The following is a 25,749-nucleotide window of genomic DNA, read 5'->3' as shown; positions in this document are numbered from 1 at the left end:
GTAATAGTTCATTATCTAATCATAACCTTTGAACACTGAATGGAGTCCTTGGACAATAGTGTATAACCCAAATATTAAATAACCACATCACACCAGACTTGAGTTTTTTGTAAAGAACAATAACAATATTTTTATTACCTTAAAATCATATCAGATGCAGCAAACAAAGATATTTTTTTCTCAAATCCAAGGTGGCAATATTCAAATAATTACATTCAGCCAAAAGAGGAAGAAAGTATTAAAAAGAAGAGGGGGAAAGAAAGAGAGAGGACTGAGATTCAGAGGGAGGAGAAGGTTGAATGTGAGTGTTTGATGTGGGTGGTGGTACATGCATCCCAGGGAGGATGTGGATGGGACAATACATTCATTTACAGCCATCTTCTGCATTTCCTCGTACCCTGTTAGTTCATAGTGTCGTTGTCTCTCTTGGGTGGGTGGTATGGCTTTGCTCTCTGAACCCACACAATCCTCTTCTGCCATAGCTCTTATTTCAGTCTGAGAGTGCGTGTGTGTGTGTCACTGTGTGCACCCAAACCCCCCAAGGATTGTGGGACGTTTTAATTAAAACAGTGGAGACTAATGTGGGTTAAACACAGACCATCTCTGCCTCTGAAAAATCCCCTCCATGTATTCCTGCAGCAGTTTTCACACTCTCTGTCTCGGCTGTGTTTGCAGCTCTTGTCATAATATACACTGGCGGGTGGGGTTGTGGCGTGGAGAAAGAGCAGTCCCCAGGCCCTTCAGCTTTGTTCTAAAATGGTAAGTAGGTTATAGGGGGACAGGGGCACTAACGCCAACTGAATATTCATACGCCCACCCCCGCCTTGACACTGTCCAACAGATGTTTTGATGTCTTTTTATAGCGCTGGGTTCTCCCGCCACTATCACACACACACACACAGAATCTGGAGCACTTCTCTCTAATAAGTATCCAATGTCAGTGCTTGCCTGAAGCAACAAATTAAAACACACTGCCCAGAGACACACACACACACATACGCAAAAAGGACTATGTTTCACACTAAAGACTTCTGTCAGACTCAGAGACAGCAGGGTGGTCTTTTGTTAGTGGCCTACAAAATATCGTTCACTTCAAAACAGGGAGTATAAAAGTAAAAATAAAAACTGAGGCGTTTTCTGGGACAGCCATCCTCAAAAGATGTCACTTGGAAAACAGGTTGTGGTGGTGAGGAGAGGAAGTAGGGGAGGGTGAAGATGGAGTGAAAGGGAAAACGACAGGCAGGAGAGATACGCATCTCCTGATCATCAAGCAGTTGTATAATCGCGGGCTAATTGCCTGTCGGCAAAGGTGGCACTCAGATGTCCTCTTAGTTGCGTAATGAGACCCCTGTGGGGACAGATGGAGAGAAGGAAGGAAAGAATGGGGGGGACAAAAGGAAGGTGGAAGGAGAGGAGGCAGGAAATGACAAGACAGCTATATCGGGATGGAAAGGGGGCACATTCGTGAGGCTGTGTGCATGCGTGTCAGTGGGAAATCTGCTATTTTTGTTTTTATGTGGATAAAATGTTCCCATGAGGACAGAAGGATGAGGAAATCCTTCTGATGAGTGGCACAAAAATGCCACTTTTACACAGGGAAAGGTTAATGACTAAAGTCTCTAATAATAAAACACATTCATGTGGATGTGTGTGAGAGAGAATAAGGCAGCTGGGCAAATGAAAAATGCATCACACCAAGGTGCCCACCTTCAGGAACACACACACACACACACACACTTACACACACATAAAGTGGCCAGAGAGAAGGTGAGGACGCTCAGAGAGATACACAGGGAGAATGCATGCACAGTTGCGGACAAAGTGAGTGATAAATAGAGGGGGAAAAAAAAAAAAGGGGGGGGGGGGGGGGTCAATCACACATTCGCGTCACAGCACCCAGACAAAAGCACAACCTCGCCTCACAAGCATCGCCCAGCTTTTAATGTCAACCAAAAGGACAATGACGCAAATCGGCCCACTGTAACCTCCAGCTGCAGCAGGCGGTTACACACAGGAGATGCAACAGGATATTTGCTCCCCCCGTCCAACTCGAACTCGGGATTTTTATTCTGCACTCACTCATTTTTAAAGCAGAGAAGGGGAAGGAGGCCAAGGTACGGCCTGAGTGACATCGTAGCGGATTGGATTGAGATGATAATGATGATGATGATGATGATGATGATGATGCAACATCGGAGGTCAAAGGTGACAAATGAAAGGCACAGCTTCAATGGTTCCCCCTGAGTTGTCGCTATCTTTTCAAAAACTCCTTCTCATTTTCATATGGTTTTGATCAGAATTCAGCCAATTTAGCTACACCATTCCTTTTGCTTCATTTTTTATTATGTACTGTTATGCTTTTTTAAAAATATCCTACACTGATAGAAGTCCAACTTCAAACGAGAGCTCAGTTACACCAGATACTGTTTTAAAGGGAATTGCTGCATTGAAGGGGTTTTGGAATGGATATACAGTGCAAGCTTGAAGTGCTTGCTGACATCTTACAATAGAGACACATGCACACACACACACACACAAACAATTATACATGCATGCACCTGTGCAAAAACACATACAGAGTAGCACATTGAGGCTTTTCTAAACAGTCAAACAAAATAAATGAGGGGATATGGGGACTGATTCTGTGCTTTAATCATTTGTAGAAAATAACTATGTACACCAGGCTTTCTCTCACATACAAAACACACACACAAGCAGGTGGAGGATGAGAGACAAGCGGTGTTATGTGAGCGGGCGGGATGCATCGACGCTCTGGTCCGATGGGATTTCCTGAGTTGTATGAATGACAGTCCCTCTGGGAGAACCTCAACAGGACTCCTCATGTCACGATGGAGATGGGAGATTCGGCATGTATCACATAAACGTGCCCTTTTGCACGCATCGTAGAAAAGAAGAGAAAGTAGAGAATAAAAGGCAAAGCTTTTCAAGAGTCAGTATGAGAGGAGAGAATGAAGAACATTTTTGAAAAAAAGGAAGAGAAAAAGAAGAGCTCTTCATGAGGATCATGACGAATGGCAACAACAAACCGTATCACAGTATCCTCTTTTGAAATAAAAACTTTTTTGTTCACATTTGAAGTTTTTTTTTTTTTTTTGTTTCCCAGTAGACTATATCACACAGTGATAACAAAGAAAAGGAGTAATCTACAGCCACATTAGCTTCGTGCAAAAAAACCACATACACTGGCACGCAGCATAGGCAAAGAGATCAAAGCAAGACAACGCATACAAAAATATAGAAAAATCTCCAATGCAACTTATCGCTTCACAGGAAAAAAAATCAAAACAAAAAAAAACCATTTCTGTCAGTTCAAACTGCATCGATTCCTGCTGAACACCTAAAGCCAAAGGGCCACTTTAGGAACATTCTGTTTTGTCATTGTCGCTGCTGCCGATGCTGCTGCCGCTGTTTTTGTTTGTTTGTTTGTTTGTTTGTTTGTTTGTTTGTTTGTTTGTTTGTTTGTTTGTTTGTTTGTTTGTTTGTTTGTTTTTAAGACTACCAAAATTCTGGTGTTTTCCCTGCAGGAATCCACAGAATCACTCAAAATATCCAGAAGCTGAAGTTGATCATTATGGCAGACGGCCATCATAATGATGTTTGGAATAATGTGAACAACATGTTTGAGTGATAGAAAACTAGTACAATAAAAGCATATCATTTCTGTCAGATCATCTGTGACAGATCTGTTTTGTTTTTTTTTAAACTTTGTTATTTTAAAATACATACTATGTCCTGTCACTTTAAAGACATTCCAGCATTTGCTCATAATTGGTAGTGACAGGATTAAATAGTTTGGCATACTCAGCAAGCCATGCCCAAAAGGATGCTATTTAGTCTCTTGCAAAGGAGAGAAGGTAAGGGAGGGGGGTAAGGGCAGGTCCCAGGATGCAATGTCAACCTGCCCTCCCATGGGAGAACGCTGAGGTGGGGGGAGATGGGCAGGGGTTATACAGAACAGCTGAGATTACAAATCGTGCTCAAGACCAGGTCAGCCCAATGATTTCAGCACTTGCAAATCACATGCAAAGAGTAAGTCAGAGTTTTGGACTCTCGGTCATTCTGTCTGCCTCGTAGTGGCATCTGTTTACATCGCAGGTAGGGAACAGAGCCGAAAACCGTGAGCGTCATACCAAGTCCAGCACTCACTGTTTTCACATTGATAAGAAAAGGATTGTTTGGACGCCTTCAAAAGAAATACATTGCAGATATGGAATGAGGACAAAGCAGTTATGAGGAAATGCTGCGAGTAAGGCAAAGACGGATGATTTATGTATCAGTCCACGGAGAAACAGAAAAACCCAACATGCTCAGAGGGCGAAAGTTTTCAGATGCCATGAATGAAAAAAGTCTTCCAAAGCGTGTGGAGGGATTCAACACTGAGGCGGGAAGAGAGGAGTCACTGGTTGTTTGACTCTCCTGCTCTCTCTTCCTCCTCCTCCTCCTCCTCTTCATCCTCCTCATCCAGGGAAACAACACCAGAGGAGGCCACATCAGAAACCCTCCTGCGAGGGTCGTAGTCGGGCGGATATTCCACCCCGTTGTGCTCTGCCTCCACCTGGCACACGGTGCTCTCATAGTCCTTGCACGGGGTGTCATCATCCTCGCCTGGTGACAGGTACGTGTCAGAATAAGTCATTGAGTAGCAAGGAGAGTTGTGACCCCCGCAGGGCCTGATGCCTCGCCCAACCCCACCCAGACTTTGGAAACCACAGTCTCCCCCACTGTGCCCCACCCTCTGAAGTCGGGCCAGGAGCAGCTCCTCTCTTCCGTGCAGCGCCGACAGGATCTTTGCAGCGAGCTCTGCGGCATTGCTGTGGGAGTGGGTGCCACGGTGGCCACCGAGATCACGCAGCAGCGGGTGCTGTTCATCCAGGCTGCAGAGGCTGGAGCACAGGGTGTCTGGAGAGCCTGCCGTAGGGGAGGGCTCTCCACTGCCACCTCCCTCTCCACCTCCACCTCCACTCTCACAACAGGAACCTCGTAAGCCCAGGTGTTGGCAAAGCTGGCTGTGGATCAGGTCCTTCAAGTAGGGGGGATAAGATGGCACATCTAGAGGGAATGATACAGACTGTGAGCATGAAGTCCTGAAGGAAGAAGAACAACGATAAGAAAAGAAATATGAAATGGACCGCTAACATTTTCACTAGGTTTTTGTGACTGGTTGCAGCATCAAATACATTTTTTCCTCATTTAAAGGTAGCCTGTGGAGAGATTTACCACTAGAGGCACTCTAGAGCAGAGTTATGTTTATGGTCTGCTACAAAAATGGTTCTGATCTCTATAACTTGGTGATCACTTCATAAAAACTGTAAAAGGGTGAATACATGTTTAAAACTCTCCTGTTTAAATTGCCACTGGCAAGTGGGTGTTGACCTCTTGGCTTCACTCCTGCTAATTCAAGTCATTTGTGGTGTCTTAAATCTAGAGGCACTCTAGAGCAGAGTTATAATAGTTTTGTCATTTTCATTAGTTTTTTATATATAAATAGATTTTTGGTTTTAATTCGGTTTAGGTTCAGTTAGTTTCCAGAGTGGGTTTGTTCTTAATGCTCTGAGTTAAGTTTTTGGTACTTTAGGTATTAGCTCTTTTTAGTTTTTTGTGTGTGCTGCTTGTTTGTCTTATGCAGTGGTGTTTTTCAGAAACAAGATAAATGCAACACCTCCTCAGCTGAGGTGTTTGTTAAAAATTTTCAAACAATAAAACTGAGCTTGAGATTAACAGAAATTTTCATGCAAACACAGATGTAAACAATATTGCAGGTGATGTCATGAAACAACAGAAGTTTTAAATGTAACTTATGTGGAAGAAATATGATCTGATAAGCTTATTAGACTTCAGAGATCCATGAAAACACTTAAAATAAGAACACTTAACATCATAATCATTGCAAAAAACTTTAGCAAATAGTTATTTTACTGTTAACAATTAAATTAGATTTAAGTTGCTAATTAGTGTTATGTCTATGTATAATGCCATGAGGGTGTGCAATACTAATTATATTATATTATATTATATTATATTATATTATATTATATTATATTATATTATATTATATTATATTATATTATATTATATTATATTATATTATATTATATTATATTATATCACTGAGTATTTGTCCTTTAGTGTTGGTCCCGTGAAACACATGTTGTGAGTAAGACTAGTCCAATTCTCAAATCTTTGTGCTACCAAAGTCTTTATCTTCTCCTGAACCTAAATAAACACATAAATAAAGAGCTGCAGTGGAGGTCAGGATCTATGCAACACTGATGTGCAGAAGTAAAGGTAAACAAAAAGTAAAGACAAAACTAAACACACCTAAACAGGACAAAATGATTATAAAGTGTTACCACATACACATTTTACTGAACATGTAAATGTATCTCCACAGGTTGCCTTTAAAATACAAATCCAAACTCATGAGTTAGACACATATTTGCTGCTTCAAAGAAAAAAGAAAGGAAATTAAAATACCAATATTTTCATTTTAGAATCTAATCAATGCACAGTGTTGGAAGAAGACAACAGTGTGTACTCTTTAAAATAAGCCATGCATGCACAGGAGTAAATAACAATGTCCACATGTCTTGTAAATGTCTTTAGTAGAAATATTAATATCACATTGCAAGGGTGTGAAAAAGCTGCAGAGGAGAAAAAAAAATTAAGCTATTGACAAGAATATAAAACCTGTACAAAACTAAAAGGAACTCAGGGGTTTCACTATAGATGTGCTAAAATGTGATTTGAGTGGAAACACTGCTGGAGCAGTGCGAATGAGGATCTATGCAACAGTGAAGTGAAGAAGTCGGTTTTAGAGTGTCACCGAATCACATTTCAGGTAGAGTTGATTAATATCACAAACAGGCTGGTACATGTGGACCTCTGTTCACTGCATGATCTTTGCCCCAAGGTAAGAAACCATGACTGCATGTAGAAAAGCAACAATGAGGTGAATCTTATTAGCAGCAATATCGGTTATTGGTGTGTCCCTGTAATCAAGACGAAAGCTGTGGAACACACAAGCACGTACATACACACAGCCGTGGTCAAATACACTCTGTGTATTTATAACCTGCTCACACACCATCCTCACACAGACACTGCCTCTGCTGCAAAGGAAATGATATTAAACTTGCAGGAGGGATATCAAATTGCACCTAGGAACCAAAAAAAAAAATGTCTGGAGAAGAAAAAACTAGGGCACTGGGACAATGAAAGATACAGTGAGAGGGACAGGGGAGGAGAGAATAATGAGGAAAAGGGTGTGTAAAGGGGTATTAGTGAGGAAGGGAGCAATATGAAGGAAATAAATGTGATTTATCTCGTGTGTGTGTGTGTGTGTGTGTGTGTGTGTGTGTGTGTGTGTGTGTGTGTGTGTGTGTGTGTGTGTGTGTGTGTGTGTGTGTGTGTGTGTTGCTTACCTGTGCTCTGTGTGGTGGGCTCATTCGCAGGCAGATAATCTTCGTCATATGAGTCATCATTGGACTCGTCGCCATCAATAGAGGACCAGGCCCTCAGCTTAGCCTCTGCAATGGCAAACTGCTCTGCCACACCTGCAAACATACACATGGACATGCATGAGCTGTTCATGCACACAAGCAATGACATGATTGGCATGGTAACAAGAAGGAACAGGGAGGCAGTGAGCCTCCACGTCATGTAGCTGATTTTAATTGGCAGGTCTGACTGAGCAACAAAGCACAGAGCGTAGAATAAGACTGGACACAGACAGTCTCTCTTTGCAGTAAATGTTCTTCAGCAGCCATTTAGCTTGTGCATTCAGACAGATGTCACTGAGTGTTTGACAGCATTGCTATGCAGGTTGCACTCCCTCCAGCGCAGAGGAGACAAGTTGGAAGAAGCTCAAAGAAGAGTCAAATAAGCCCTGGCTACATCTGTTTGTCTCTCAAAATGACAGGAAAGATCCTTTAGTAATCAGCACTGACATTTTTATTGAAATAATGATCATATAATGGAAAAAATAATAATTATTCAAGTCATGACCTGCATTTTCAAATAAGGGAGAAAGAAAGGACAAGTATGGAAAACACTGAGTGGGATGAAATTACATGCGCTTTTCCACAGAAATGTCTATATATGTTTTGCTTTCTCTCCCAGAGCATTAACCTTGGAAGCTAAAAAAATGAAGCCAATGCAAAAGTGCCAAAAACTGCAATTCCTCTAATGGCCACTTGAGGCTCGCTTTAAAAGTGAGTCAATCTCCACAGACGCCCATGTTAGAATAAAACTTTTCTTCAGGATTAAATATGTTTATGGCCTGCTACAAAAATGGTTCTGATCTCTATAACTTGGTGATCACTTCATAAAAACTGTACATGTTTAAAACTCTCCTGTTTAAATTGCATTTTAACAAGAACCAGAGCCACTTTTACTGGCAAGTGGGTGTTGACCTCTAGGCTTCACTCCTGCTAATTCAAGTCATTTGCGGTGTCTTAGATCATATGCTTCCATACTAACACTCGCTACTTTTAATGCACACTCATAATGGTCAAAGGCATGTCTCACCTTGTTGGCCATTTAACAGAAGGGGAGGAGCCATTATACGATTTTCAGCCAGGAGAACGATGATTCGTTGTTAGCACCAATGCCGATGTAAATGTTAGTTAGCTAGCCTTTTGTTCAGGTATTAAAGTTACATGTGCTTTGGCTTGTTAGGTGTTATTGCATGTTATATTGTACTCTTTACTGTTAAACCCTTTAGTATTATGTGTGCAGTTGGAGACCTCTCAACCATCTTTGCTGTGTTTTATCATTTTGGAGTTTCTGTAATGGAGTAACAAATAACAGCCAGTATCTGACCGCCAGTCAAAGAAGTCTGTTCAGATACCTGTTACTTAGCAGGTATCTGTGTTGCACATACACATCATCCTATTGTCCAGATATGGTCACTTCTGGCTCCAGAATTCCAGCATGGCGATGACCAAAATGATAAATGTAGGGCATCAAAATGTGGGTTCACAAACCAGCAGGTGATGTCATGGCAGCTTTGTCCACCCTTTATATACAGTGTATGTTAACCTCATGGAGCACAATAACACGACAACAAACAAACCTTTAATTTTCCTTACAGGACCCACACTGGACTTCTGTGTGTGTGTGTGTGTGTGTGTGTGTGTGCGCGCGCGTGTGTGTGTGTGTGTGTGTGTGTGTGTGTGTGTGTGTGTGTGTGTGTGTGTGTGTGTGTGTGTGTGGCTGATGTGACTCAGCAAGTGCCAGAACCAGTAAGCTATGAGTGATCAGTCAGCTCTGATCATCATCAACAGCTGACCAGTCAGAAACCCCCTTTTTGTTTATCCTCTTTATCTTTCTGCCCACTCTCATCATACCTTTCTTCCAACTGTCTTTCTCAATAAAACACTCTAACAACTCTCCTGATTCCGCTCGTTACTACTGCTCCATTTTCTTTCACTGTGCAATCTTGCCCATCCCTCTCTTCTTATTTTGATTTCTGCCCCCCCAGTCCTCTTCCCCTTATGTCTCTCTGACTCTCTCTCTCTGCTCAAGGCTCAGTATTCGTGTGTTGTCTCCCATAGAGTGAGATCAATGATCTCATTCATCTTTTGCTGTAACTTGGCCCTGAACTCTCCACACAAACACTGGCACATGCTCCAGCAATGGAAATTGTGTGGGCTGCTCTTTAGTTCTCCTTTCAAAGTCTTTTTTATAATTTCTTTAACAGAGAAGAAAGTGTTCCTTCACCTGGATGGATATTTTTTCATATCACTGACCCACATACCACACAAAAAGACCTAAACGGGGGATAAAGGAATAAATACACTCCCACACATACTAATCCTTGTTCTGCCTGTATCACCCTAAAATCACACCCAGCAATAAACCTACTTCAGTGTCAGTTGTTACTATTGTTGCTATTTGTTTGTTTGTTTTTTTCTTTTCTTTTCAGGCAAAATAGAAAACAGCTAAAACAGCTTTCCAAACTTTTCTCTGTTGTTGCAAATGCCATCTACAGGATGCAGTCACAGCTTTTAGGAGAGCACAGAGTCACATTAATATGAAAAAAAATACTTGGTAGCAAATCATCATGCACAAAAATATGCACTTGATAGAATGAAATGCAAACAGCCTCTTCTCTTTATCTGAAAGTGTCTGTAAACACATTAATAGTTTGAATACGCTGCAGCTGTATGAATTATTCCAGAAATTTTAAATACTGTGCTTTGCAGCCTTACACACACACACACACACACACACACACACACACACACACACACACACACACACACACACACACACACACACAGTATAAATATAAAAAACATCCTTTGTTTTGCTCTCTTTAAACCTTCATTAATTATTTTCTGGACACTTTGGGGTTGTGGAAACAAGCTGTAACTGCAGCACTGACTTATCAGCACTTGACAGACTTGTTGCTTATGTTCACTTCAAACGGTCACAGAGCAACATTAGCATTCATGTGGAGTTGTGCTTTTTGCCACCTCAGTAATCTGGGTTCAACATTCACTTTAATTTTTCTGTTTTTTGGTCTGCACCTTCATGTCTTCACTTGTTAAATGTTCCTCTCTTCTCTTCGATACTGAATGAGACTGCTTGTTTGGTCCTGGGCAGGTGTACAGTAACCTAATGTGGCAGCTGGCTGTTGCAGATGGAGATGGGGAGATTGATGATTGACTGATGACTTGACAAAGCATGTGTCCCCACATGCCCCATTTAAGTGTGTGTGTGTGTGTGTGTGTGTGTGTGTGTGTGTGTGTGTGTGTGTGTGTGTGTGTGTGTGTGTGTGTGTGTATGTGTGTGTGTGTGTGTGTGTGTGTGTGTGGGTGAGTGGGGGTGAGGGTGAGGGTGGGGGAATAAAAACTAAGACACAGCTAAAAGGATCTGCAGAGTCAGGTGATAATTCTGTGTTCATTAGAAAGGCTGACACCTTCCTTGTTCAATGGGATCCAGTCATGCTTTTTTTCATGCTTTTTTTTTCTTCAATTATAGTCACCTCACGAAAAACACTGTCATTGTTAAAGTTTAACATACTTCATTTGTCCCAAAATGTGGGAAATTCATTTGCTACAACAGGCAAAACACTAAATATAACCTCTAATAAAATTGCTTGAATAAGCAGAGTAAATATATAACTCAATAAAATAAAATAGAATTTTACAAAACAAAGATAAAAAACAACATGAAGAAAGGAGGCCAATTAAAAAGAAATTGTGAAATATAATAAAAGTGCTAAATAACCAATAAAAAAAATCAAAATACAATAAAAGTAAATGAGTGCGAATTTCAATAAAATATTGAATAATAATTTTAATTTGAAATATCTGAATATAATACAATAATGAGACTGAAGTAAAATACCTCAAATTCAATAAAGTAAAGTAAATTTAGTAACATGGAATGTAAAGTAGCTTAATGTATAGGGGGGTAGCATACTGCAGTGTGCCTAGCATACTACAGCATAGCGTAGTGTAGTATAGCATGACACACTGTAGCAAAACGTAACTTGGCCTAGTGTAGCAAAATATAAATCTGGTCAGGAGTGGTGGGTGGATCGATCCAAATATCGATAATATCGATACCAACGTTGGTGTTGATATTGATCAATGCCATGAGATCAATACTTTTGCTTCAGTTTCTCTCCTGCATGCAATGCTGTTTAAGTGCCGCTCCTGACACAGCACAGAGCAGGCACACTTTGCTCCTCCCCTCCCCACAGTTTTTTGACGTTATACTGTCACGTGACACGTAACATATTTTACTTGGAAATAAAAGGAATTTGCTTTAAATGTTTGTGGAGTGATAATTTTGTACAGCTTGTTTATTTAAGAAAAAAAATCCAGAAAATTAGTGAATGAAGGGATATTTTTTATTACATTTTTGTATCATACTTTCTGAACACTCTACCTGAAAAAAAGTTTTAATTTGTTCTTTATTCGTACACTTTATTTCAGAAAAAAAAATCCAGACATAACAATGTATGAGGAAAATTGTTTTGTTACTGTTCTATTGTTTCAGAACAAAAACTTTTATTTTGATAAATATTTTCTATTTACCTATAAACTTTGCCCAATTTTACCCCAGGTTTTAACTAATTAATGATCCAAAGAAAAAAAACACAAAACATCATGAAAATTTAAATGATTAAAAAGTATCAGTATCAGTATCGGCGATACTGGCTCTGTATTTACTTGGTATCGGATCGATACCAAATCTTGCAGTATCGCACACCACTACTGGTCAGTCCAGATACTACTTTACAGAGCAACAGAAGCTCAAATGCACCCACTGTAATTAACACATACATAGTTTGCTGCATGCTTCATCACTCACATTCTGTCTCTAGGCACGTACGAGTATGGAGATACACTGCAGGATTATCTGCAAATAATGCATGATTGTTAGTGTGCCTGTGTGTGTGTGTGCGTGCGTGTTGGCAGAAGTCAGTCTATCGAAAGGACAACCCCAGGAGCTCTTTCAATTCTCAGCATGCCTCCTACACACATACACGCAACTATATACACAAATGCCAGTGTGTTCTAGAGTAACTAGCTCAAATACACACTAAGCCCACCAAACACTCACTTCACACATTCGCACATGCCTGCTTTATGCATTAACACGCTCGCTGACATTCACACAGTGTTTCCATGCACCCACAGTAACACCATAGCAGACTACAAGGTGAAACTTGATAAACAAATAGAGTCAGCACAAGTGGCAGCTCCCTGAGATGAAGAGGAGAACAATGTGTAGTAATATCTCTCCAACAACTACCCCCACTGCTCTCAACTTCAAAACAGAAACAAAGAAATGAATGAAATGAAATGATTTGAACCTTTATGGTTTACACACAGTTATTTGCCATTTAAAACAAAGCAATTCTTAAAAGAAACACTGCCTAACATTTATTACAGTTAGCTGGTCAGGCTCATATATTATAACCATAATTAGTCCTGATAGAATGTTCTATGAGTGATCTTATGGATGTATGAAATACCTGACTGAAAACATTTTAAGTGCCTCATCAGTACAGGTACATATAAGAACATGAAATCACAGAGACGAGACACATGAGCAAATAGTTAAAGAGGACAGAAACAAAAAAAGGCAGAACAGAGGAGGCACAGAAGAAAATCGCTCTGTCACGGTGCCACTAGCCAGGAGCAAAACCTTACTGTGCAAATTAACCTTGAGAGTCTGCATTGCAGGGAGCGGGCGAAAGAATGGAGGGAAAGCAGGCGGGAGAGGCAGGGTGAAAAAGATGGAAAAGAGGTAACAGAAACAGAGGACAGAGAGAAAAATTTAAAGACCAGACAGTGAATGGAAGTAAAGAGAGTAATGACTACAGGGGACAGGGATGAGTGAAAGAAAAGTCAAAGATGAAGTGAGTCAGGGAAAATAAAGGAGACAGATGAGCTGTTGCAAGTGCGATCTCTCAGAGGAACATGTGAGGAGGAGAAGAGTTAAAGGCAACAAACACTAACGTGAGAGGTGTCTGGGGAGCTTATCTGGCCGATGACATTTGATACTCCTTGTATTTACACCTGCGATTAATGGATGTTCTTGTTGTCTCATTTTTGCCTGCTTTGTGATTACATCTCAATATTCAAATTAGGTAGGCAGGTGTGACTAGCTGTGGAAAAACAATCAGGCTGTTCCAGGAAGCCTCTATTTGGTTTGCCTCCTCTGGAGCATTTTGTTATAAGAAAAACCTGTTTTTGGAATGGCAAAATGTTAAATGACATCTTAACCACAGTTATGTCACTGGCATTATCTCAGCTCAGGCTGAACTGCTGCATTACAAACAGCTAATGTGCAAACTGAAAGATGTATGCATTTACCAGGGATTTAGGAAAACTGTAGGATCGAGTGTTTTGATTCATCTTTTGGAAGGCCAAAACTAAATCACCACACTGCCTGTCTTACTATATAGATTGGATAACTTAATCCTTTCTGACATCTAGCCACAAACTGCACCCCCTTCACATATGTTGTGGCCAATCAGACAGCAAAGACTGTTTTTTTTGTTTTTCTGGCTATCCAGATAAGCCCACAAGATCCACAGCAGATATTATTAACACAAATCAGGTAAGGGATTACCTCCTTTCCCTATGTATACCTGATCACATTAATAGGGTTCTGAAAATCTGTTTAAAACTATTTCCAAATTTGGTTAAATAGAATTCTGTCAGGACTACTTTATTCAAAGTATGATTCTGTTCTAGGACACATGATCCAAAAGGCATGGAAAACTGTAGGATCCCCTCACAGAGCAGAGCAGTTGTGAGTGACAGCTGAGAAGACATGATGTCAGACACAGGATTGGGGTGGAGGTGGGCTGCAAAGTGGCTTGCAGAGGCAGCACCAACTGGATTTAAGATGAAGCAGCTTAAACACCTGCCACATATGAGATCAGGGTACTAGATGAGCCATCGGCTGATTGGGGTTGGTACTGTGATCAGCTGATCTGCTGGGATAGCTGGCTCAAATGTTATATGTTGTACTCCATGTACTTATTTCTATGAACATGAGGGGCTTATTTAACACTAAATTATATTTGCAGCATCAGCAGTGATTAACTGCAGTTCATGAATATACAAAACTGACATGACATTAATATATCAGCCATGCGTTTCCTGCTAAATTAGGCTACATTTACCATTATGATGGTTTCTTGTTTAATTAATACTTTTCATTTGATCTTTCATCATGATATTACGCATTTTCAGAAGCTCTCTTGCCTTAAGTGAGTGAGTCATTGTTCCAGTTTGTTGCACATGCAAACACTCGGTGTGTGAGTGTAACAGAGAAGATTTGTTTTTCTATAACATAAGAAACAAAAAACTTACCAGCAGCAAAGCGTGCCTCCTGCTCTCCTTCGGTGAGGTCAGAATAGGAGTTGAAGTCTGATTCCAGTGCTGCTGTAGTGTCTATAGGCTTGCACCAGCCTTTCCACTCTATAAGATGGGCTACTCTGCCCTGCGCCATGGCTGTAGGCTTTGTCACATGGTCTTTCACCACCTGGGAAATACCTACATGGCAAATATCAGGGATTAGGCTACAACATAACCTTGCAATGATCAAGTGTTTTGTGCACATATAATCCTACACTCACCATGCAGGGAGGATCGCGCTAATGCAGCAATCTCTTGAATAGTGAGAGCTCTTCTCGATTTTGGTAACATTTCAATGGTGTCATCAACATTCACCTGAAACAGCGAGGAAGGAAAAAAAACAGAAACAAGAATGAGCGAAAACTTGTACAGTAGCTCAGCATGAATGTGAGCCAGCTCTGAATACATCCTGCTATGAGTCACAAGAAAAATCCAGGGATGCCTTTTGATAGAAAAGGGACTCCTGCATTCAAAGTCCTTCATCTACTACACACTACTACAAAGTTTTGTAAACAGAAGAATTTACTCTTTACACACACCAATCTGTGTTTTAACAAGTCACAACAGCTACTTCGAAGTTGGACTGTGTTTACATTTAAATGATTTATCTAGCATGTAATAGCATAAATGCCCCCATTAAAGTGCTCTGGAGGATCACAGTGTTCACGTTGAAGGGGTGAATCAGAATTTACAGAAGAATACTTGAGATTAGTGGCAGTAACGTTAGCTTTAGTGGGTTATAAATTAGTCTGCTGGGTAATTAGCAAACTAATAGTTCAGGTAACTGAGAAGACTCTTCTCAAGATACAACAGAGTATTTTGCTGTGTGTATGACTGTGAGCTAGAAGACATGCTTTTCTTCTAGCTGTATACACATTAACTACACACAGCTGTTACCCAAGTGGGTCCCTCCAGTGGTATCAGCTGTGACTGATAGATTTTTTTTTTTTGATCCAGTAAAAATTCTGTCTGAATATGTGTGTGTGTGTGTGTGTGTGTGTGTGTGTGTGTGTGTGTGTGTGTGTGTGTGTGTGTGTGTGTGTGTGTGTGTGTGTGTGCGCGCGCGCATGTGTGTGTGTGTAGGCTGGCATTTTGGTAATACCAGCCTACACACACACACACACACAGAGTAAGATAGGTAATTTCCTCTCAGAGTATTAAGAGGAGCAGACTGAAGACAAAAGATGGACCCCTTCCTCCCCCACCCGTCCTCAGTCAAATCTGTCTGCTCTGTAAACTCAAACCACAGAGGGAGTATCAGGTGTTGAAGAGTTCCTTTGTCTGCTAACTTTTTATAGCACAACCTGTACTCGCGTGGGTGCACGTCAACAGCAAGGGCCACATGCTGAGCTGATGCTTCCACATTGTTACTCAATATGGGTCAACACACTCAGCTGACTGAGCAACTTGGTGATGGTTTTGAAAAGGCTGAAGAGTATCTCAACATGTACAGACTGTCTCCAGTCCCACTGTGACTCAGTGGAGCTGTCTGATGCTCTAGTTTCAATCATTTAGAGGAACAGCATTGGACTACCTGATCTACTATAAAAGCCATATTTCCCTTTCTTGTATCAATGAGTCACCAGTCAATGTGGGCCATATTTGATTTGTAGTGAACACTGGTGATGAAGTTAGCTCAACCCAGGAGCATCACCCTGACCTTGTCATGTCAATTCCACTTAACTGTAACAAAATACTGAATAAGAAACAAACAACAAAACTGTCTGTCAGAAGGGCCCTGCCACAGCAAAGGGGATCCCACGCTTGCGATCGACCTGGCTGCCACCGCAAGGCGCACTAATCCTCTTGTGCCGCAGAGCAGCTCACAGATCGGCAGGAGGATAATCTGGAGGAGACGTGACACACACCGTAGAGGAGCTTTAGGATAATATATAATGTTGGCCTTTAATTGGAAATCAGATGTCAGATGGTTAATGTTGTTTTTGTTTGCTTTCAAACAGCTGCCTTGAGAAAGTCTAATGTGGGAGGATTTTATAGATCATCAGGGGGGGTGCATCTCAAAAACTTACATCTAACCCAACCTTATGAATCGAAACTTCATTTCACTGCTTTTTTTTTCCATGATGAGTTGAAAGAGACATTTCTACCCTGACAACATATGCTGTATTCTGATAGTAGAACACAAGCTTTTGAAAAATGTGGATACAACCCCTCTGCCTGAGCGTCATCGTGCTGACTGCCGACTCTGCGCCTCCACCCTCCCCCCCTGCTCTCCCACTGCCCTACTGAACAGCAGAGTGAACAGACTCAGAACAGACAGGGTGCTTAGATTGTTGTGCAAAATCTTTATCCAGTGCAATATAAAGGACATTTAAATACATCTCAGATACTTCAGGTATGACCAAACTGAGTTCTAATATCAAAATCCTTCATTTTAAAGCTTTATGTCTAGAGGTCAATGTATTGGCTCGTGTCAGAACAACGGTGCAAATACACACGTACACACATAACGTCAAGAATCCATAAAACTTCATGGTCTGCTGATCGTCAGCAGCAAAGAGGCTGCTCAGGTTCACCTTTGGCTTTTAAATCATTGGTTAAGTGCTCTCTCTGTGAGCTGTAGCCTGGAGACAGCACAGAGAAAAACACAATGGACTCCTCAGCGCAAGTTGCCTCATCAATGTCTCTTTAACTGCATCACCTGAAAGCCTGCACACAGACACAAAAGCACACTTCAAGGTTTTATTCCTTTATTTTTATTTACTTTTTTCATTATTAAATGGTTTACAAAGGTTTTGTGACTCTATTTAAAAGAATGCAGCAGTTTCCATACATATATAGATTTTCCTTGAGTGAGTTAGCAACAGCATGTTTTTTTGTTTTTTTTTTTATCTGTCTGAAATAACAATGCCAGCTGTGATTGATTTACTGGTGGACAAATCCTGTGCTTTTATTTTGAAGGTTCAGTTGCTGCAAACCAGCTTAGCTTAGCCCTTCTTGTCTTGCCAGGCTATTGTGGTTGCAGTCCTGGATATCTTTTAACTTCAACTTCAGGATGTGGGACCTGCAGCAGGTGTAAAACCAAGTCTTGTGCGGCTGCACTGAGCTCACAAGGCAGAACAAGGGTTACCGCTGCCAGCTGCAGTACAAGATGGTGGAATTATACCCATTATTTGTCACAAAGAACTTGGGAATTAAATTATTTGCAGGGGGAGAGCCTTACAAATGGCATCATTTATTCACCACAAATAGAATCTAAATCTGTGGGAAACATTGGAATGTACAACATTTGTTGTTGTAAATGTGATTTAAGAACCTAAAGTGGCTCATTAGGCTTACCTATTTCAATGGTCTGCAGTGACAAAGCCACAGAATAGCCACAGAATGACTTAACACAGTGCCCCAGGTTTTCCAATATGCCTAGTAGAGAGGCATTTTATAGCTATAGCTTCTATTTTATGGGCTAATTAAGGTCACATCACAGCAGAAATCTAACTTGTCCCATTCCACTGGCCAACTGAGTCAAACACCCTGTTCTTATTTACCAAATGTCAACCCCTTCTTTTGCCACGCACACAGGGATACATGAAAGCAAAAAGAAATACAAGAATTCAAGACCTGAAAGCTTTCAGTGGAGCATCCGCTTCCACTTATGGAAAATAACCTGAATATTTTGACACGCCACGTTTCTACCTTCTTCCTCCTTTTTCACCCTCTCTCTGTCTGCTAACTTTTCCACAATGGGAACATTTCTATGGCAACCAGTCACCGTGGAACAATTCCTCCTGGCGTGTCTGCGTGCCTGATTCACTCGTGATGTCACACACTCAGAACACCAACCGAGAGCCAGATTAAGGGCTCTCACACATGCCTTCCTGCTTTCTTTTACAGGAGATGCTGTAGCATTAAATAGAAATGCAGGCTGTTGAAGCAGATTTTTTTTTTCTACAGGGCCGTTAAATGTGAAGCATTAGAGCACTTCCTCTCTTATATAGATGTGCTGAGGTCAGCAGTCCACCCAAGCTGTCTCTCACAGTCTCCAGTGTTCGATAGCAGGCCCACCCATGAAGCGCAAGAGGCTGCATTTCATAATGGATCACTTAGGCACCACTAATCATCGCCTGGCTGCCTCTATGCGACACATCAGATTCACACCCAGATGGTGTGCACTGACATAACAGGCGAGGTGTATTCATCATCATTGTTGTCATCTCTCAGCCAATTATGAGCCCACTATCTCGCACTGCTGTAGCATTAAATAATTTACTGCAGCTGAATCCCTTCTTGGTTCTTCAAAGAAATCTTTCAAGGATGGGGGTCAAATGCCATCCTGATAAACTGCAAGATCTTCATGTTCGTGTAGATTCCTGTTCAAGAAGATATTTACAAAAACTAGGAATCCACCCTCCCTCATTTTTTAAAATATATGTCTGCTATACAGAGGCATGCCTGTGACTTTTCAGTTTTTCAAGCGAGCTTGTCAACCTGTGAGTCCACCTGTATTTTCAATTATCAGGTCAGAAATTCAGATAAAAATATACAAATGCATTGATCTGTAGGCTTTTGAATTCAAAAGAACATTCAGCCACAGCGCTCTCAGTGCACTAGCTCTCATAAGTGGAGCAAGGGGCATTTAACATGTGACTGAGATTCCATTTGAAATTCCAAATGAAAATAAAATTAACTGCAAATTATGTTGAATGGCTTGTAAAATCTGTAGAAAACCAGCTGGTTAGTTTCAGTGAAAGCTAAAATGGAGAAAAGAAGCCAGGGCTGAAACACACATTACAGACTTGGATGGCTTGATTAATAAGGTAATTATTAGAGTAGGAAAGGTTGAGGAAATCATTTTCTGCTTCATGTGGGGAGATGTGGCTGTAACAGGTTATAATACACTAGTTCACTTAAAGCCTGGTTCAGAACATACTTGTTTAACCACACTAGAACTGAGCATTGTCATACAGAAGATGAAAGAATAAAACGCGAACATTTAGGCACAATAATGGGGGGGTCTCCAGTCAACAATTTGTCAGGTAACTTGACTGCCTGTTGGAATTTGAAATAACAGTTTAGCACGAAAAATAAAAATAATTGTGTTGTTTACTGGGAAAAAAATACAGTGAGATTACTGGAATACTTTATTGTCAGGTCAACTATCTTCTCTACTCCAATATAAGCTTTTACATTACCACCACATATTGCATGACTACATCTAATCTGATTAGTTGCTCTTTATTAACCCTTATAATAAATAGGTGAATGTTAGAGGACATTCCCTAAAAAGCATTACAATATGGAGGGCACATGTGTAAAAATGGTGGCTGCATTCAAATCAGGGGATAGCCTTCTTTTGTGCATATGACTTCACTGGGACACTTGCTGGGACACCTGTGAAAATGGTCTATAATAATCTTATTATTGTCAATGCAGTAGCACTTTCCACAAGAAAATGAAGGTGCATATAAAAGCTTTTGAATCTAATTAATACATGGGCTACATTTCCATTTTCTATGAGTAGGCCTTGTCTCTAAACGGCGCTGCACGCTGCTGCTACTACATTTAATGCGACATTTTCTTCATTTGAATCGCCATTACTGTCCATTAGAAAGCACTCTGAGCTGTGTTTGAATGTCTAACGTGTGCTGGAAAACACTGCACTAAGCAGTCCAAGCTGAAACTTTTTTCTATGATAAAGAGAGAATTAAGGGCACCTCGCTGAAGTCCAGTGCGCCCAAAGGTGCTGTCAGTATCAGTCTGCGCGCCAAGGAGGTCCGCGTGCTCCCCAGGAGCGCTAGGTCAGACAGGGAGCTTGCCGCGCTCCAGTCCACGCGCAACGAACCGTCAACCGCCACTGTCAGGAGGAAGAGAGCCACGTGAGGATTATATCAAATGAACAGTCATAAAACTCATAGTAGCTCCACGCCGCATTCTTGCTCCAAAATGGTTGAATAGCGAAGTAAATAAATAAACAATTGTGATATCATGGCAACAACGCTCCCACAGGAATGTGGCACTAAAGCGTAATTAATTATTCGTAACATGTTTTTGTTTTGTTTGTTTGTTTGTTTGTTTTACTCCACTGGAGCCAGAATTATCAACTATGAGTTTTAAGGCTTCAGCTAACCTTATGTGGTTCAAAGTTGCAGTCACCATGCCAACCTCATGCCTCCTCGGGGACCGCAGGGCACTCAGGGGTGATGACCATATAAGGTAATGTAATGCCGCATCTCACTCTCGCTGCAGTTCTTACCCTCACAGAAAAATACATCAAACACCGAATTTCCCCCCAACTACCCAATTCTTAAATACCATGTAGCAGATAAAATAAAATGAAATGAAATAAAGGCTAGATTTACAATATAATAACAACAGATCTGAATTATAAATAGAACACAATCTAAAGGACTAGGTTAGTTTTGGTAATTGTATTTTAAAGAGATACCTTAACAGCCGTATTTGGAAAGTGCATTCTTCCTTATATAATGTGTTAACAAGAGCTGGGCTCCTTAATTTCAGCGTATTCTCAGACTATATGTAGTGAGATAACACTGGAGGTGAAGTGTGCAGACCTACTTCCATGCACTTTAAAGCCATGCCATGTCATGCAAATATATGGTTCTGGCGGCAGCTCAAGCCTGTTAGATATTTCATGAAGTTAGGTCTACTTTGTCGAAAGAAGAGAAGCAGTGAAGATTTTTTAAAAAGCAGGGGATAATGGTCATGCCTGTAAAAGGCTTTATGTTTTGTTTTTTTGTTTTTTGGGGGTTTGTTTTTTAAAAACATATTTATCTGATGTCAACCGGCTACGTCATCAACAAATAGAGACAAGGCTCCGGCTACATGAAGCGCAAATGTCACTAAGCAACCTACTGGCTGCAAACGTCACAGAACCGCCTGCAGACGTATGACTATCCGCTTGATTGCATGCGTTTAACCTTTCCATCATCTTGCCCTCTCTGTGACCTGACAGGTTGGGGGACCATGAAGGACCAAAGGTGCTGATTAACCCGCTGCTGGTGTGCATATGGCGCAGCAGAACATTTCAGCACCAGGACAGCTCCCCACGCTTTACAGCCCTCCACGTATACATACGCGTGCAATCCTGCACGCGCTCGCCACTCTTCAATCAGATTTGCAAAACGAGATTAAGAGGCGGGCCTCCAAATGTCAGTGCTTGGCTCATCTTTCCGACCCCCTCCGCTACATGGAGGCGTTTCTAGTTACTGTCCGTGAAAAGAACAACTCGCTCGATTAGTCGCCAGCGCCCATCTCAAATATTGAGTTCTATATCAGGACCAGTCACCAGACTTCAGCCGTTTAGCGCCCTGAGCTCATGTTGCCCACCTGCAGAATTCAATACGTGCTGTTTAATTGGGTGTGATGAGATCGGATGCCCGGGGTGTATTGTATCGTTGAATCTAGGCCACCTTAGTCAATGCGAGTATTGTTTAGAGGAGTGGAAGATGCGCACGTGTTCTGTGTAGCTTTCAATTGATTTCTAGACAGTCATTTGAGCCCGACACATGCATGTAAGCTGTGCAGCCCCACTGTTTTGCCTAAACCCCGCGCTCTAGTCCCGTATGCGATTTTATAGAGACACGACAGCAACTAATTGCCAGAAAATGGTCGCATTTGAAACGGATCTCCACGGGCTGAGCTGCTGGTTTAGCAGCTTTATTGCCCTTTAAAGCCACACAGGAAAGAGACTGTGTTAATTTTAAGCGACACTGCGCAGGCACTCAAACAGACATGTTTTTGCCTTCAAGCCTGCAGTGGACAAGTTGCACGTATGAGCACAAATGCGCCAGATCAAGGATGCGGTTTAAGTACCATGGCTGTGGATCAGAAAGAAACGGAAGAAAAAAGAAAAAAAAAAGAACAGATTCAAAGAAATTGGTGGCACGGATGTTTCCAGCATGTTTTACGCAAAGGTTTACGCATCCAAAAGCATCTACTTGAAGTACATAAGCACTTATTACGCAGAATCCTGTTGGATCATAATTATTAATTAATGATTTACACATTAATGTGTAAATCAATGTTGCTGTGATGATTTTAATTACATTTATATTGCAGGATAGTTTTTTCTACAGAATGTCAGTAGGTTTGTATTGTATTTTAAAATATCCCAGATAATAAGTAACTAAAACTTTAAATGAACGTTATACAGTACAAAGTACAATATTTGCAGTGGAGTGAAGCAGAAAGCAGAATAACATAAACAAATACATCAAGATGACACGTAACCTACATTAAAACTGTACTTGAGTGTGTTAAGTTGCATTCCACCACTGGTCCTATCAATACTTTCATATAGTGGCGCTGGGCATTGAAAGATTGAGAGGACTCATCCGGAGCCGTTAGGCTTTAGAGGGGCTACGAGGTTCATGTTTGGGGCACGCGTCTGATTGGTGGGACTGGGCTGTGAATGAAAGGACAAGACACATGTGACGTAGTGGCCCTGAACAGCCCTTGAGGTAAGGTGAAGAATCAGACTAAAACTTGTGGCGCATCTCTTGTGCGGGCCTGCAGCCCTGGGCCTAATTTGTTCTTTTTATCTTAATTAATCTCCTTCCCTTGACTGTGATCTATCTAAATGGGAGCCTCCAGCAGTGTCTCCTCTTCTCCTTTACAGCAAACGAGAGCTGCAGTCTCGGGTTTTATTTTTATTTATCTGTTAATTGTGCTCCTAGGTCTCGCTCACACTTGGTCTCCTTCCTTTTCTTCTCGTACTTCCCGTTGTCGTGGAAACTGCAGAAAGAGAGACCTCGACGGTGCATCGCTCTCTCTCTCTCTCTCTCTCTTTCCCTCTCTGGTTCTCTGGTATCTGTGGGCTCTCTGTCAGACTTATGAGCGCATCAACACAATTAGGTCAAGACCGGTGTGATGTCACACACATTTATATACAGTCTAAATATGAGAGGCAAACAGGTGGCTGCTGTCTTAACTGCGCTCTTGGTGGATATGCAGGAACATTGTGTGCACGTACGCGGTAGCCTTATGTGGGGGTTATGGGACCGGGGGGCATGTCATTACGCACTCCGTGACAAGGAGACGGGGGACAAGCCGCCATAATCATCAAATGACTCAGGGTGAAAGATTACACTACTAATTATCTATGGGTGTAACAGATAAATCGGGGTTTAAACTGCTGTTTGTGACATCTCCATTATAAGGAGGAAAAATAGCGACCGCGTCTGTTTACGAGTGGAGATGGCTGGATCGATGGATGTGGGTCGGGTTTGATTTATGGCTACAGAGGAGGAAAACCGGTTAGATAAATAATAAAGGTGGTTGTGGTGGTGGTGGTGGTGCTAGTGGGTTAGGGGGGCACGCGTCAGAGGTCGGGGTAGCGCAGAGGACTGGGGGCCCTCGGCAACATTTAACCGCCAGCCAGCGGATGGGAGACACTTGCGGCAAAGGTGTAAACAAGCGTGAGAACAAATAGATGTGGAGGAAACGGGGAGCGTGTTTCTTGGCAACAAGCAAATGATCCCCGGCTGTATAAGTGCGTCGAGACGGACTGATCGCGAGTTTGTTTGTTCGTTTGTTTGTTTAATTTACATGCGAGAAATTTTACTTCAGTGCCAAGAAAAAAATCAGCCTAATTCTAATAAATAAGCTGCTATTTAGATCAAGATTTATTTTATTGCGCGATAGTGTGTGTAAAAGGAAAAGGGGTATCCTACCTTGCAACTAAACTGGCTCAGCGCGGTCAGAACCATCGTGTCCGGATGAGACTTTGGGTCAGCAAAATAAAAACGTCGTTTCTCCCTCAATGGTGTCAAGAGCACCTCTGTCTTCTCTGCCTCTGACTGGCGTGCTTACCCAAAAGCTTCTTGCAACTCTCGTAGCATCGCGATGTTTAGACTGCAGATACCATCCCCTCGACTCATCCCCACCACCCCACCAAAAAAAAGAAAAAAACGCAGTCCTGCGCTCACACGCGCCATTAACCTCTAATAGAGTTTAAATTCCAGCCATCTAAAGCGCTATATTGCATATTGAAGCTCCTTATTCGTATGCATATGACTCAGCAGCGCTATCATATGTCTTCGCATCTCAGGCACAGCATGCTGTGCATCTACAAGCACCCGAAAATCAGTCTGCATCTGCCAAAGGCTGCAGCAAAACATATACGTAAAAATAAACAGGCTTTCTTCAGCGTGCTTTTTTATCAGAGCAAAGTCAAAATAATTCTTACCAACAGGCGCTTTGGAGCTGATACAGCCCATATTTGCAGCTGCATGTAGAACCCTTTAGGTGAGCAAGCAATTAAATTTCTTTCCCCTAAAAGACGCGGAGCGTACCTCACTTATTGAAAGCCTCTGACTCTGCTCCTACGGAGGCTCCGACGGGTTCCGGTACGAGGCGGCAGCGCGCTGCTCTGCTCAGACCGCTGGAGTGACGCCGAGGGCGGGGGGGAGTCCAGCCATCACCTCTGATCCGTGCTTTCAGTTTCTTCTGTGTTTTTAACTTAGTTCAAATCCGTACACACAAAGAGTTTTTGCTGTTGTTTAATCAAGTTGAGTCTCTATTGGATAAGCTCCGCGTCACCTGTCGCAGGGTCGTATCCTGCTGTTCAGCACCACAGCGGACGGACAGCGCTCCGTATGGCGGCGGCGGCGTCGGCGGCATGGGTTTCAGTCCCAGCCGGGCAGTTGTAAGGGTTGAGGTCTCCCAGCTCGGTCACTGCCGGTCATTGCCACCCTACACTGTCAAAACAGTTCCCTGTACGTCAGAGGGAGAATCTTAGGACACCGACACATTGATACAAAAATCCCACGCTCAACCGCTTATATACTGTCAAATCCGAGTTTCCGCCTCCGAAGTAGAAGCGGAATGAGATGTGATTGGCTGGTGTCACCTTACATGC

General features: G+C 41.8%; 1 protein-coding gene across 2 annotated transcripts; it reads right to left on the bottom strand.

Annotated features, from left to right (window-relative positions):
• Nucleotides 1-1,860: 1,860 nt before the first annotated feature.
• Nucleotides 1,861-25,623, bottom strand: fam131ab (family with sequence similarity 131 member Ab). Of its 2 annotated transcripts, XM_030744747.1 has the most exons (6): nucleotides 25,184-25,623; nucleotides 20,585-20,724; nucleotides 15,134-15,227; nucleotides 14,868-15,050; nucleotides 7,443-7,574; nucleotides 1,861-5,070 (listed from the first exon to the last, which is right to left on the bottom strand). In XM_030744747.1, exons 3-6 carry the CDS (start codon nucleotides 15,201-15,203, stop codon nucleotides 4,418-4,420), a joined length of 1,038 nt encoding a protein of 345 aa, XP_030600607.1. In that variant the 5' UTR covers nucleotides 15,204-15,227; nucleotides 20,585-20,724; nucleotides 25,184-25,623; the 3' UTR covers nucleotides 1,861-4,417. The 2 variants fall into 2 exon arrangements, with proteins under 2 accessions (XP_030600607.1, XP_030600606.1); XM_030744746.1 differs by lacking the exon at nucleotides 20,585-20,724.
• Between the last annotated feature and the right edge of the window lie 126 nt (nucleotides 25,624-25,749).

This window comes from Archocentrus centrarchus, chromosome 13, assembly GCF_007364275.1.
Source record: "Archocentrus centrarchus isolate MPI-CPG fArcCen1 chromosome 13, fArcCen1, whole genome shotgun sequence".
Taxonomy (NCBI): domain Eukaryota; kingdom Metazoa; phylum Chordata; class Actinopteri; order Cichliformes; family Cichlidae; genus Archocentrus; species Archocentrus centrarchus.
Note: the sequence above shows the minus strand (reverse complement) of the source record. Positions and strands in the feature narration are given on the sequence as shown.